Source organism: Miscanthus floridulus, chromosome 4 (assembly GCF_019320115.1).
Source record: "Miscanthus floridulus cultivar M001 chromosome 4, ASM1932011v1, whole genome shotgun sequence".
Classification (NCBI taxonomy): Eukaryota; Viridiplantae; Streptophyta; class Magnoliopsida; order Poales; family Poaceae; genus Miscanthus; species Miscanthus floridulus.
In genome coordinates this window covers 12483314-12495134 of record NC_089583.1, presented here as the reverse complement: position 1 = coordinate 12495134, position 11821 = coordinate 12483314, and the positions used below count along the sequence as shown (strand labels likewise).

Here is an 11821-nt window from a genome sequence, read left to right as displayed (position 1 = left end):
TCTACTTTGATATATATGTCATGTCACTTTATTATGCTCATTTGCTTTGCTTCCGCGTTTTACTCCGATACAAATGAGCTTTACTTTGTGTACTCATATGTATTTCATATCTTGTGAGTACATTGCGTTGGCTTGGATCATATAAGCATGCCTAACCCCCTCTTGTTCTTATTGTCAATTGCTTATATGAACCAAGCATGTTGAAAACCTCACTCATCTCTTATACATACTCGAGGTTGTGTTGTCATCAATCACCAAAAAGGGGGTGATTGATAGCATCTAGGCCCTAGCTAGGTTTCGGTGATTAATGATGACACTAGATTACTATGACTAGCGTATGTTTTGCAAAGGCAACTTGAGTTAGGTCATGGTAATCATGATTGTTTGGGCAATTAGGTTTTTCATGGCCCTATCGATGGAAATGGTTTTGGCTTTCAAAGGATGGATGACAAGGTTAAGGACGGACTAGTTCTAAGTGTCATTTGGGGTTATAGAGACACTTAGAGTAGTTTAGGACTTTTTTCATTTGGCCATACTATTAAGGGGGGTATGAACTAGTAGCTTGACCTAGGTGAGTCTAATGGGTTAGGTGTGATGCACACTTGTCAAACGTAGCACTAGGCAGCTCAGGAGTAGCCCAAAGATCATTTGGTTTCAACCTCATTCATAAAGGATTTTGAATTGGAAGTGAATGGAGGGTCAAATATTGACCGGATGCTGTTTTAGTGATGATCGGACTCACAGGTGCTGCGTCCGGTCAGTGATCAGCGCGCACAGCAGAAGCCGAGGAGCAACCGGACGCTGCACAGTGATTGGAACCGGACGTGTCTCTAGTCATATATGTAGCAGCAGGGCCTTGCTGTTAGGGAGGACCAGACGTTGAACAGTAAACGACCGGACGTTGCGTTTGCAGCGTCAGGTCAACATCAGAGAGGGTCCAGAGACAAATTCCTGACCGGACGCGTCCGATGGATGTTGACCGGATGCTGGCCAGCGTCAGGTCACTCTAACAGCCTTCCCTGATAGGCTGACGCCACGTATTCGTTGGCTACTGACCGGACGTGTCCGGTCACTTAGATCGGTGCGTCCGGTCACCCCGAAAACGGCTGAGTTGGACAATAACGGTTATGTTTTAAAGTGGGGAGTATATATACTTCTACTCGTCCAACTTAGCTCTCTTGCACATTTGTTCAGCTAAGGAACACCTTTGGAGTGCAAGGGAGAGCAAGAGCCTAGTGGGGTGATTGGGATTTGATAATCCAAGATTAAGGACCTCATTAGTGTATAGGGAGTAGCTAGTGTGCATCCACCTTTCTCATTAGGCTTGTGTTGGTCAAGTGAGACTTTGTGCTTGTTACTCTTGGTGATCGCCATCACCTAGATGGCTCGGTGGTGATTGGAAGCTTGGTGATCATCCGACGGAGCTTGTGGATGACCCAAGTCATGGTGTGAGCGGTTATGGGCGATTCACCACGACGGAGTGTCAAAGAATCAGCCCGTAGAGAGCACTTGATCCTTGCGCGGATCAAGGGGGAGATACACCCTTACGCGGTTGCTCCAACAAGGGCTAGTGGGGAGTGGTGACTCTCCGATACCTCAGAAAAACATCGCCGCATTCCTCTCATTCTCTTTACTTTGAGCATTTACATTTGAGCAATTTAATTCATGTCTTTACATTCTTTGAATTGCTATGCTAGAGTAGGATTGGAACCTAGGGTGCAAAACTTTTGTGCGGTAGAATAATAGAAACACTTCTAGGCACAATGGATTGAAATGGGCTAAGTGTAGGGTTTAATTATTGAAAGAAATTTAGAATTAGCCCAATTTACCCTCTCTTTTGGGCATCTTGATCCTTTCAACATGGAAATCATGGCGGATATGATGAGAGATATGTCAGAAGGCTCAAGCCAAAAGTAATTTTGATCGACATGGATGTAACACAGGGGGACATGATTGGAGAGCGTGTTGGATGAGAACGGAAGATGAAATCAAATTGAGCAACATGGAAGCCATGGTGAAAATGGTGTCAATCATGTTGGAAAAAGGCAAAGGTAAAATAGGGTTTGACTTTTACCGGTCATGAGGTATTTAGTGGATGAGAAATGACCAAGTTGATAGGCTAGATAGCCATACTATAAAGAGGGGCAAACGTGCTTTACATTTCGGTTATCTAGTACCACTTGTGAGATCGTGCTAATGCATTGCGTTGAGTTGCGACAAACTTTTGAAAAATGTTTGTGAAAGCTAACTGCGGGCATAAAGGTGTGGTCATCCCGTGGGAAGACCAATGTGAGTTAGTAGCTTTGAAAAAGGGTTTGAGCATCAGAAGAAAAACCTTATGCGGTCAATGGTTCATCGTCTAGCATGAGATCAAACTTGAGTTGGCATAGTTTTAAGACAAGGTTGAAGAGGCACATTGTGAGGTGCTCTTGTTGCCACCGGAGCCATTTGGTGTTGCACCGGAGTAGTGTACCGGAAAGTGAGGAAATGTGCTTTGAAAAAGAAGTTTAGCGGGCTGTTTTTAGCATGACGGCGGTGAGACCGTGAGTCTATGCTCATCACGATCCGATCATCTACTATGGCTCGGGCGCATTCTAACTACAAAGGGTGATCCAACCGGCCCTGGGTGCGGTCAATCGCCAAGTGGTTTCGAGTTCCTACAAAAAGCTCTGGTGGTGAAGTGTAGTACACCGGAAGATTTAGGAGAAGATCAGAGGCATTTGGCTGCCGGCAGTCGGTCTGACCAGCCATGGCCGCGGATAGACCGTGAGCATCGGTTTGAGGCACAAGAAGCTTCTTAGCTTCTAGAGTTCGGCAGTGCTGTGTTGCCGGTCTGACCACAGTGTGAGCCATTCTGACAGTGTTGTCAGTGACCTTTGTGATGTTGGTCAGTCTGACTGGCCCAAGGGACGGTCTGACCCCCACAAAGTGCAGAGGGCTCGGATGAGAGCCATCGCAGCCATGAAAACAGGAAGGATGTGAGAAATTTCGGCCACCATGGAGATGGAGATGTTGGACCATGTGACCTCAGCAACCAGCACGATGGCCAGGGATGCTACCACAGCCTATGTCTGTAGACCAGGGCACCATGCCACCACCTTAGTGCGAAGCAACAAGAGAGCAGAGCTGCCAACATCTATGTTTGGTCCTTGTTCATGGCGAGTTGCAAGTGATTCAGGCCCTCTGCCAACACTGCCGCTCATTTTCATGCTCTTTTCTGAATATGTTAGCTCTTCCCTTATGTCTGAATTTTTTTCAGTTATATCCAGTTTGATGTTCTGATGTGAAAATTCTAAACTCTAATTGCAGCTCGACTATGAATGTTCTAACTCTGAGCTCCAATTCCATGTCGATAGGGGATCTTGATAGCCGCAGGGAATTCCGTCATTTACCGGAACTGACATCAATTTCGCATCATTGTTCCGGATGCTATTTTTGTCATCATCGCTTGTTTTTACTGTCTATTTGGGCCATCCTCGTTTGCTTTTACTGTGTGTTTAAGTCACTAGCTGCTGTAGTGCACAAGGATTTACAGGTGTAACAAATTTCAGCTGTAAAAAGATTATTACTCCCTCTGTCCTCAAATAAATCAATTCCTATAATCCGTGCCAAGTTTGACTGACTTTATAAAAAAGAGTAACAATATCTATGACATAAAATGAGCATATTATGAAAATATATTCTATGGTACATTTAATGATACTAGTTTCATATCATAAATCTTTATATTTTTTCTATAAATTCGGTTAAAGTTTAAAATGTTTTACTTAAGACTACGCCAGAAATATATTTATACAGGATAGAGGGAGTAAGTTTCTAAACAGGCCCTCTAGAATTTGTCACAAAAGGTCCTAGTGCAGTAGCTATGTTTGGATGGGCTAGAGTGGAAACTCGGCCCAAAGCTAATCAGGCCTGGCCTTGCTTAGCTCTTCATATCAGTTAAATTATTTACTTTTATATTTTTATACATGAAAGGGCATACCTTGCACAGTGATGTGGGTTCGAAGCACAGATTTTACGGGGAAGACTTACCTCGATTTTTTCCTACCACACCCCACTCATGCACCCCCATATTTTTATACATGAAAAGTTATATGATAAATGCCTACCGGTTTTCTGGTGGGCTGAACAACCCTACTGCTCGATCTTAAGTCTCAGCCCTCTACTCCATAGAACTTTGCGATCTTAAGTCTCAGTCCCCTACACTATAGAACTTTGCCTAAAAATTCATAAATGCTCCACAGGGAGTTCCACTGCTCCGGTACGGATAGAGGGGGCTCCCCCCCCCCCCGTTGGATCCGCCCCTGCCTACCGGAATTGATAGGCCACCCGACCTGAGGACGAGCTCATGCTTAGACGATCGTATCACACTATAATGTTGAACATGAGCACAAAAGGAGAGGAAGAATGGCCCACATTTCCTAATTCCTATGACAACGCTATCTCAAAAACCATCAAATATACACGCGCACATTTTTACTGGCAACCCGGGTGAAATTTTCAAACAGTAATATGGCGAAACACAACGAATTTCTGCCCAAATGAATTAGCTTCATGCCAGGAAAGGTCTCACGGCCAGCATTGGGTACAACATTTCTTTACAATTACGGTAGGATACCATACCGTATCTTCAGATCTACTGATCCTATCATTAGAACTGATTTTGATTTAACGTCCATTTCACATCTCTTGAAGCAAGCCACCATACTGAATCAGTGGCCGTCGCTTCGATTTCCATGTGTGCGATCAGCACACGGTTCGTCCGTAGCAGATCGAAGCTATATAGAGATTCTTCGCCCATTTCTCCTACAAAGGTTTTTTGCGAGGTTAGCTTAGAATGGGTAACAGACGACACAATGGCAACGAAATCTGAAGCATGGGCTGCAGGGATACCTTGACATGTGCGCTGGGGAAGGCAGAGGTCCGGAGGGTTTCTTGTGTCTCATCCATCGGCTTCCGCTTTGGCATGCTCAAGATGAAAGCAGCTTGGTCATTGGTGGCCGCTGTGGAAGTTATCCTGTAACCACTCTCCCATCGCCGATGGATGCCTTCGCTCGGGTACAGGAAATCCAACTCTACAACCTGACATTAGTTGGCGAGGAAATGGCTTGTGAAATATTCAGGCAACAGTTGATACGATTCAGAGGAATATGAGCTGGTAAGCACACAGCACAAATAATGCTGCATGGTCAAGCAATCATCCTAACCTGAGTAGAAAACCCTGAGTTTCTTGACATGACTACTCCCCAGCGATTTCCAGCAGTGGCCATAGACGTTACATGAAACCCTTCTTTCCACTTTTTATTGATCCACTTGTAAGGGAATGATTCACTAACCTTGTATGATTGCTGAGTGTAAGGAGTTCCTGCATTAGTGAAAATATATTACCCCCAAATTATACCATAGCATGTCCTCATAATTAATAAGCGATGTAACAGGGCTTAAAATGGAAATTACAAAGGAACATACAAGAGAAACAATAGGATTTTGTACTGCTAATGGAAATTACAAAGTACGTCGGGCTCATTAAGGACATGTACAACAATGTTGTGACTAGAGTTCGAACAAGTGATGGAGACACGGATGACTTCCCAATTAGGATAGGACTACATCAAGGGTCAGCTTTGAGCCCTTATTTGTTTTCTTTAGTGATGGATGAGGTCACAAGGGACATAGAAGGGGACATCCCTTGGTGTATGCTTTTCGCGGACGATGTAGTGCTAGTTGATGAAAGCCGGACAGGAGTGAATCGGAAACTGGAGTTATGGCGGGAGACTTTGGAGTCCAAAGGTTTTAGACTCAGCAGAACTAAAACTGAGTATATGAGATGTGACTTCGGCACTACTACTCGGGAGGAAGATGTTAGTATGGAAGGTCAAGTAGTGCCTAGGAAGGATACCTTTCGATATTTAGGATCAATGCTACAAAGGGACGGGGATATTGATGAAGATGTTAGCCATAGAATCAAAGCAGGGTGGATGAAGTGGCGGCAAGCGTCTGGCGTCCTAAGTGACAAAAGGGTACCACAGAAGCTAAAAGGCAAGTTTTATAGGACGGCGATTAGACCTGCTATGTTGTATGATGCAGAATGTTGGCCTACGAAAAGACGGCATGTTCAACAGCTAAGTGTCGCGGAAATGCGTATGTTGCGTTGGATTTGCGGTCATACAAGAAGGGATCAAGTTCGGAACGATGATATACGTGAGAGATTAGGAGTTGCGCCAATTGAAGAAAAGCTTGTCCAACACCGGTTGAGATGGTTTGGACATGTGCAACGGAGACCTCCAGATGCACCGGTGCGTAGTGGAATCCTAAGTCAGAATAGTAACGTGAAGAGAGGCAGAGGAAGACCGAAGTTGACTTGGGTAGAGGCAATAAAAGGAGACTTGAAAGGATGGAATATACCCAAAGACTTAGCCTTAGATAGGAGTGCTTGGAAAACAGCTATTCACGTGCCTGAACCTTGATTGCTTCTGATGGGTTTCAACTCTAGCCTACCCCAACTTGTTTGGGACTTAAGGCTTTGTTGTTGTTGTTGTAATGGGAAAATGGTGAGAAAAATGGAAGGTCAATATGCAAGCGCGAGCAATAACAAGAAAAGGTAAAATTCAGACCTTTGGACATGACAACCAATGAACTCCCATTGGTTGATCCAGCAATTGCTGTTATGTAGTAACTTTTCTCCCACTGCTCCATTATCCAGTCCTGTGTATAATTAGAAACAGAGTTAGAATTCCTCGCTAAATTAAGTATTAGGCATGGTCAAGCTTGACTCAGATAGTGCTGTACCTTGTGGAGAAAAACTGGTGAGAGCTCATAAACTTGAGAACAGAAACCAGTTCCTGCGTCCATGATGAGTGCCCAAAGGTTTGCCGAGGATGCCACACAACTAATGTAAAGCCCATCATCATTGCCCTTTTCTATATGTTGATTTAACCTTGAGTCAGCCACATTGTAATGGTACCTAAGAAACAAGCAACAGATGTTGACAACAAAGCTTAGCAACAATAGTTCATCACATCTTAATGATCATGTTTACAAAGCTAGGTATTACTAGAGAAATGCAGCAAGTATAACCAAACTATCATGCCTTGTAGCATCTAATTAAATGATTGTAATTACCTCTGCTTCATGGGCCGCCTAGCATTATAAACTGAAATCCATTGAGCCGCCGGGCTCCCTAATCTAACCTTCTTTTTAGGTTGTTCATCTTCTTCTAGATTTGCAGGCAATCTTCCGCGTTTCTGTCCAACCTATAGTACAGGGACAAGGATAAGGCGGGAGAAATCTAACTACATATGATGAAAGGAGGGAATAGTTAGTACAGACCTTGAGAGCCCCATCAATCCTGATTGGTCTCGAGGCGGGTGCTTCAATCAAACCATCAAAAAGAGAGATAAGCTTGGCATAATTTGGCTCTTCGTCAAATTTCATATTTGTGACAATCTCAAGAAACTGTTTGAATGGAGCTGGACAGAAACAACAAAGCATCTCTGGAGAAGTAGCCATTTTCTTCTTGCAAACAAGGAAACTCTTGGTATCCCCCTACAAACATTGTTACAGGCTGACGTGTGCTCCAGAATAATACCATAATGTTGAGTCAACATGTGTATTAAAACCTACCTGATAGCCTTGCCAAGGCAATCTTCCTCTTATCAGGAAAATAAGGGTGTATGCCAGTGACTCTAAATCATCCCTCCTACTACCGGTGCGCCCCAAATGAGCATGGGCACTCGCATATCTAATTGTTCCCCTGCAAAAAGAAACAAGAGGATAGGTTAATGAAGACCATTTATCAAAGGAAACTGCTGCAATGAGAATGTAACCAACCTAAAGATATCAGGCCGCTGATCATAATCAACATGATGACCATTATTCTCTCTCCACTTGGATGCTGTACAATTTGGGTACCACATATCAACAACAAAAAGGGGGGAGGCAAGTAGGAAAAATAACACTAAGAAAATATATGAAGTTTCAAAGAAACAATGGTGACATGGAATAACAAATACTAAGATAAAAACTATTTGACAAATGCATACCTAAACCAAGATCTATAAGGTAAAGCTTCTTATCATCAGGAGATCCAGGCTGACCAAGCAGAAAATTTTCTGGTTTCACATCACCATGCACAAACCTGGCAAACAGAGGATCTTAGTGTAAATCAACAGTCAAACATACATCTAAGGACGTTCAGTTGAAGATAGCTAGTTTTAGCTCACCCTTTAGAATGGAGCTTCTCAAGAATCGATATGCCCTCTACAGCAATGCAAGCAGCCATATTTGCTGACATCCTGCTTGAGATTGTTGAATCATTTAGTCTAGAAGCTGATACATGAGTGACAAAAGATAACATAAAAAAGAATGGAAGATACTTACGTCTGCCCCATTGAATTCCACACGTCCCAAAGGCTGGGACCCAGCATATCCATTACCTGAAAAAAAAAAGTGAATAAAAATTGTTGAGCTGCTAAGAAATAGAGTAATAATCAGTGAACTCACAAGTATATAGTAGTCGCCCTGACGACCCTTGTAGTGGACCGATGGTATGCCATAGCAACCATTGAGAGTGCTAGCAAACAATGCACAATAGTCAGAAAGAAATAGCCCCCATGAAAAAGGAAAGACGACGGGATGAGCAACATACTTATAAACCTGCCACTCGTATGGGGGGCCATAATTGCATCCTTTACTGTTCCGATGCTCGAATTTCAATGCGACCTACAAAATTTTTACCATTGATTGGATTTATGTAAGGAAAAAATGGATCAAATTCATAAAAGGTGTAAGTAACAAACCTCATATGCATCAGGACCAGTTCGAGCATTTCCACCAGAAACCCTTCGGCCAACATAGACCTGACCAAAACCACCTTTACCTAACTTCCTGTCAGTTATGTACTCTGGAGAATTACCTACTTGAACCTGCAGAAATGAAATAAGATTAGGTGACCCCAAAAACTCCTGTAAATAAGTAATTATGTCCAAGTTCAACATAAAACCATTGTACAGCGAATGGGCCTCTAGCTGAGTTGGTTAGGTGGCTTGAGTAGCACTCCTCAGGTCTTGGGTTCAACTCCCCGTGGGAGCAAATTTCCATGCTGGGGTTCAAAAAATCCCTTCGTCTGTCCCACGCCAAAGCACAGATCTAAGGTCTAGCTCTGGCCCCGGTCGTGGTTGTTCTCACATGGGCTACAGTGTTGTTGTGTATGCGTGGGGCAGGTGTGAGAAGGTCTTCTTCATGCAATGCCCGGGATATCTTACCCCCCCCCCCCCCCCCCCCCCCCCCAACCCACCCAGGTCAAGTTTTTTAATAAAACCATTGTATAGCAGCCTTCTGATTTTATGCAACAAAGCAAGTCAATAGGCTTTCAGTTGTCATTTGAATGTACTACTGCACCACAGGAATTTCACCAAATACCAACAGTTCTACTTATACCGACTTCTAGGCTATGAATAACAATACTACAACTATGCATAACTAGTTATTCCTTTTTGACAACATCACCTTGGGCTTATAGTGTAGATGCGGATGGGACTATGGCAAGCATGGTGCCATGGTTAGTAGGCATGTGATTGGCCCCTTTTGGTGTTAAATGAACTAATCTTTTGGAACATTAAGGGTGTCCTATGCCAGGCAATCTACTGTGGCTAGGACCCAACTAGAGTTGAAGGTAACTAATTGGTGAACCCTTACGCCGAGCCACAAGTATGTTTTTACAGGATTTGGAATGCTTCCTTTAACTAAATAATAGGTACCACAGCATAACAATAAATGCCATGCAATCCCAAGGACTACATTGACTTAAGGGCTCCCGTGCAGAGCATCATGGGAAAACGACATGATTTCTATCTTTTTTTGTGTTTAAAATAGAGTCGGCAATAAAAGCTAGTAAAAACCAGTGTGTTTATGCAAAGCTAATAAAAAACTGTGTGTATTTGTAATTAGGTGAGCTGCAAACAGATAAAATAAACTAGGAAGTAAAGAAGGCAAATGGCAGTCCATGTGGAGAAAAAATGCAAAAGAGCAAGTAATACCCTCTCTGGCACAGGTGTAGCTGTCGATTCATCTTCAGCCCCAACAATCTTCTCCGCACTTTCACCATTCATTTTCGGAACACCAACCTTGGCTACCTTCTTCAAAGGAAGGTTCTTGGGTGCAGCAGCAACAACTTCCAGTCCCTTGACAGCTTTAGGGGCAACTTCCAGTCCCTTGACAGCTTTAGGGGGGTCTTCACAAGCTGGATCAGCTTCTATGTCGGCAATCTCAACCCCCTTTCTTCTATGCTTCGGTGCGGGAGGCGCTCCTCTCCCAGCGGCACCCTTTCTGCCCCTAGCAGCACGTGTAGGAGCACGCTTTGCTGCCCTCTGCGGAGCAGGTGGCACCGGTTTCGCAGGCGGCTCTCCTGGCTGCAGATCGTCGAGCTTCTTAGACCTCAGGCGTGCTTGACGAGCACTGCTTCGCAGCTCTGGCATCCTCTCCCCATAAAACTCGGGTCAGCGTCCCAGCCCTCCGAGCTCCTTCCAATCTCCACATGCAGACACAGGTTACAATCGTTCATCAATATAAAGAACAAAACAACAGATACCGCAAAGAACACACATCAACACCACTCTAGCAACCTCTCCATCTAGGCATCTACCAACATCCCCAAAAGAACAATCAAACTAAGACTGGGCAGAGCCAAGGCCGGCGACCGACCAATAGATGTAAAAGGAGGGGGAGAATCAGCGGAGCCGGATCCTCATCGCCATCAAGAGGACGGCCAGCTTCCCTACCACCACACCCTTTGCCGAGGAATCGAATGCGCCAATCGGCACTAAAAAGGGAAAAGGGAGGGGAGCATCCCACCATCCCCATCACCGGATGCACCACGCCGATTCCCACCCGACGGGGGAAAAAAATCTCGGCTTTGCCCACCAGATTACCGCCGGTCAGGCAACAGATCGCCACACACCCGCAACAAACCCCAAATCCCGACCCGAAACCCAGCGAAACCCGCACCTCACAACCCAAATCCACAGCCTGCCCGCCCCCACGACCCGCGCCGCGGCGGTCGCATCGGGGCGCGCGCGCCTCATCGGATCGATGTTTCCCGCGAATGGCCGGCCGATCGCGCGGGAACCGTGCTCCTGAGCACCGCCCGGCGACCCCAAAAAAATTCAAAAAAAAAAAAGATGCGGCAGGACGACGACGACGACGCTGCAGACATCGCATCGGCTGCGCAGGGAGGGAGAGGGAGCGCGGATGCTTACATCGGCGACCGGCGGCGGGGACGGGCGCGGAGGAGGTGGCCGGATTCGTCGCCTCGAGCGCCGCGCGCGCGCGTGGTGTGGGGGGCGGGTCGGGGGCGGCGAGGTGGGGAGGACGAGGAGGAGGCAGGGCAGGCAGGCACGAATTGTTGTGGAGCTGCTCGTCCCCGACTCGTGCTCGCGTTGGTTTTGGATTTGGAAACGCGGTGCGCCACCCTCGTGGGTCGTGGTGCATGGAGTGGAGTGAGAGGGCGACGGGGCCGTGAGGCTGCCGGGTGGGTCCGTCTTGTCAGTGGCTTGCCTCTCCTGGCCGCTACCGGTTAAGACGTGGAGAAAACGACTAGACTTCGACTTGGGTCCTATAAGGGGTGTCCGGTGCTCCTAAATCTAGTCACTTTTTACTTAAAAAATTATAATTAAATAGAACTAAATGGACTTTAGTTCTCTCTATTAACTTCGGAGTGACTAAATAGGACTAAGCCATGTTCGTTTATCTTATAATCCGTATTTTTTAGCTTGTTTTTTCAGCCAGAACAATATTTTTCTCTCACAACAAATCAGTCGGAACA

At 45.4% G+C, this 11821-nt stretch overlaps 1 protein-coding gene across 1 annotated transcript; it reads right to left on the bottom strand.

Annotated features, from left to right (window-relative positions):
• Positions 1–4530: 4530 nt before the first annotated feature.
• Positions 4531–11416, bottom strand: LOC136549437 (casein kinase 1-like protein HD16). Its single transcript, XM_066540712.1, has 17 exons — positions 11256–11416; positions 10038–10528; positions 8799–8924; positions 8648–8721; positions 8503–8572; positions 8380–8435; positions 8223–8294; positions 8043–8137; positions 7831–7894; positions 7624–7753; positions 7330–7545; positions 7123–7253; positions 6790–6964; positions 6615–6705; positions 5208–5365; positions 4894–5082; positions 4531–4806 (listed from the first exon to the last, which is right to left on the bottom strand). Exons 2-17 carry the CDS (start codon positions 10473–10475, stop codon positions 4747–4749), a joined length of 2145 nt encoding a protein of 714 aa, XP_066396809.1. The 5' UTR covers positions 10476–10528; positions 11256–11416; the 3' UTR covers positions 4531–4746.
• Between the last annotated feature and the right edge of the window lie 405 nt (positions 11417–11821).